This window comes from Trachymyrmex septentrionalis, unplaced genomic scaffold (genome assembly GCF_001594115.1).
Source record: "Trachymyrmex septentrionalis isolate Tsep2-gDNA-1 unplaced genomic scaffold, Tsep1.0 scaffold44, whole genome shotgun sequence".
Lineage (NCBI taxonomy): Eukaryota > Metazoa > Arthropoda > Insecta > Hymenoptera > Formicidae > Trachymyrmex > Trachymyrmex septentrionalis.
Window position 1 is genome coordinate 51,363 of NW_017305611.1, and position 2,361 is coordinate 53,723.

At 30.4% G+C, this 2,361-nt stretch overlaps 1 protein-coding gene across 1 annotated transcript in view; it reads left to right on the top strand.

The window, feature by feature from the left end:
- Positions 1 to 2,361, top strand: part of LOC108751466 — an 11,082-nt gene that overhangs the window by 3,562 nt on the left and 5,159 nt on the right. The window contains exons 7-9 of the mRNA XM_018491687.1: positions 3 to 125; positions 281 to 725; positions 1,188 to 1,987. Coding sequence (XP_018347189.1) covers positions 3 to 125; positions 281 to 725; positions 1,188 to 1,987 — 1,368 coding nt within the window. The remainder of the gene's footprint in view (positions 1 to 2; positions 126 to 280; positions 726 to 1,187; positions 1,988 to 2,361) is intronic.

The following is a 2,361-nucleotide window of genomic DNA, read 5'->3' on the forward strand; positions in this document are numbered from 1 at the left end:
AGATTCCTCAAGAGAAAGATCTTTAGAATCAGCAAGTTTGAATATTTTTCAACCGGCAAACGTCAGTAAATCTAGTTCCAGGATTCTTAGCAAAAAGCCAGAAACCGTTGAATATAAAATTTATGGTATAAAATATAGTGCAACATCTTATTGATTTTTCTTAATGAAAAGTAGGAAATTCGTATTTCAAAAGATATAATACAATTCTGAAGTTATAATATTAAAAAATTATACTATCAGAAAGCTTTACAATTTTCTTCAAATATTTGAAAAATTTTAGGTCCGCCGAAACCGCCAGGAGCAGGTAAAAAATCTTGGCTGGGAGAAAAGGAGGCTCATTATATGATAGCTAGAGTATCCCCTAAAAATTTAGATGATTATCCTGTAACTTACGAGATCGCAGGCGTAGTCAATGTGACACCCAGCAACAGCGATGAAAAATTCTTTGCGATGCTGAAACTCAGTGACCAGACCAAAAAGATTTTTTCCAGTGGCAGAGAAAATCTATCAATAAATTGGCAAGAATGGCTGCAAAAGGCCGATGAAAGCTATAAACAATTGGAGGAAGAAACTGATGAGTTAATCAACAGTGTGCAGGCAATTTTAAAATCGGTATTTCCACCTTTTTGCGATAGTTGCTGTTCCTGTCGACAAACTAGAAAATTTGAAGAACAATTGCAACAAAGCGAGATTAGCAAGGCATTAATTAATGAAGAGGAAAATATGTGAGAAATTATTACTAAGGCTAGATTTAAACAAAATTATGTAGATAGATGGTTGTTTATATTGTCTAATCTATAATGTTTATTATATAATTTATCTTTTATGGTCAGTTATTAATTAAGTAGATTACAATAATTAGCAATTTTAATATAAATTTCGAAATTCTTCAAAAATGTAAATGTTTACATCTTTGAATTTTGACATCCTCTAATTCCAATTATAGAATTTTGGATTCTAGAATTCTTAAAATCCACGGTATTTAAATTAAAATTTTTTTTTATCCTGTAACTTACGAGATTGCGTGACCAATGTGACACCCAGCAAGATTGATATGTTTTATAATCTTATAATCCTTTTAAAACTTCTCTTCAAGGCTTAAAAAATTATAGAATTTTGAAAAATAATATTTTAAAAACTTAGTGATGCAATGATCATAAAGTACAAGAATATATTATTTTTGACAGACATATTGCTGATTCGATGGCGACACAATCTTCAGAACAAAATCCAATAGAATTACCGATTAATCAGGTTGCTGAGGATGAGATTACAACAAATATAATTCACCCTATTAAAAATGTTCCACCTTGTTCATGTTCTATTCAGCAAATGACTCATAAGGATGTTAGTCTATCTATAAACAAGGAAAACATTCCTTGGACAAAAGAAGGATTGTGTCCCGGAAAGATGTATAGACCAAAAGAACCAGGTGCATATTCTTGCAAAATGTATCCTGAAGATAAATTCTGTAGGCATAATCCTTTCATGAAGGAAATAATCAATATGGAAAGAAGAAAAATAGAAAAACAAAAAAGAGAAGAAGAAGAAGAAGAAGTAAAAAAAAAGACAAAATTCATTGAAGAGATTAAAAACGAGATTCAACTTCCAGTAAAAGACATTATAAAGAAAAATAAAGATAAATTTATTCCTAATCCTGATTATCCTGCTTATGATGATTCTTGGAATATATTACGAACTGCGCCCTCAGAAATAATTAAAACAGATTATGAAGCAGACATGAAGTTGACATCTCCAGAATGGCCTACAACTTCTTTACCATTAAAAATGCAAGAGAGGCAAAATGACATCTTCTCGAAGAAAATAAAAAATGATACTTTAGCCGAGAAAATTGATACAAAAATCTTCTTAAAATTATCGAAAAATCTTCAAAAAGAAATAAGCAAAGGAAAAAAAGAAATAAAAAATAAAAACAACCCAAAAATAGAATCGATACCTTTAAAGAAAATGACATTTAATAAAAAAGGTACAAAACTGTTGAATACAACTTCCGAATCAATGACAATATCCAAAACGGAAAAGAAACAACAAACGAGATCAGCATTACATAACAATCCAACTGAGCAATCTAACAAAAGTTTTAATAAGCTAACTGAACATAGTTTTGTGAACAAAAATGAAAAGAAAAATACAGTAAATAAAGCTGAGAAAATTGAAAATCGCAAACGAGAAATGGCACGGTTAAAGAATATGTTCAAATCTTCCGCGGGAATTTTAGGAAATATCCAGCCGGCGGTTCTCCCAGAAGAATTATTGGCAATTAGTCAACATAATCCAGAAAAGAAAACTGAAAAGATAGATTTTTCAACTATTGATGACGAAGAAGAGATACGTGGAATC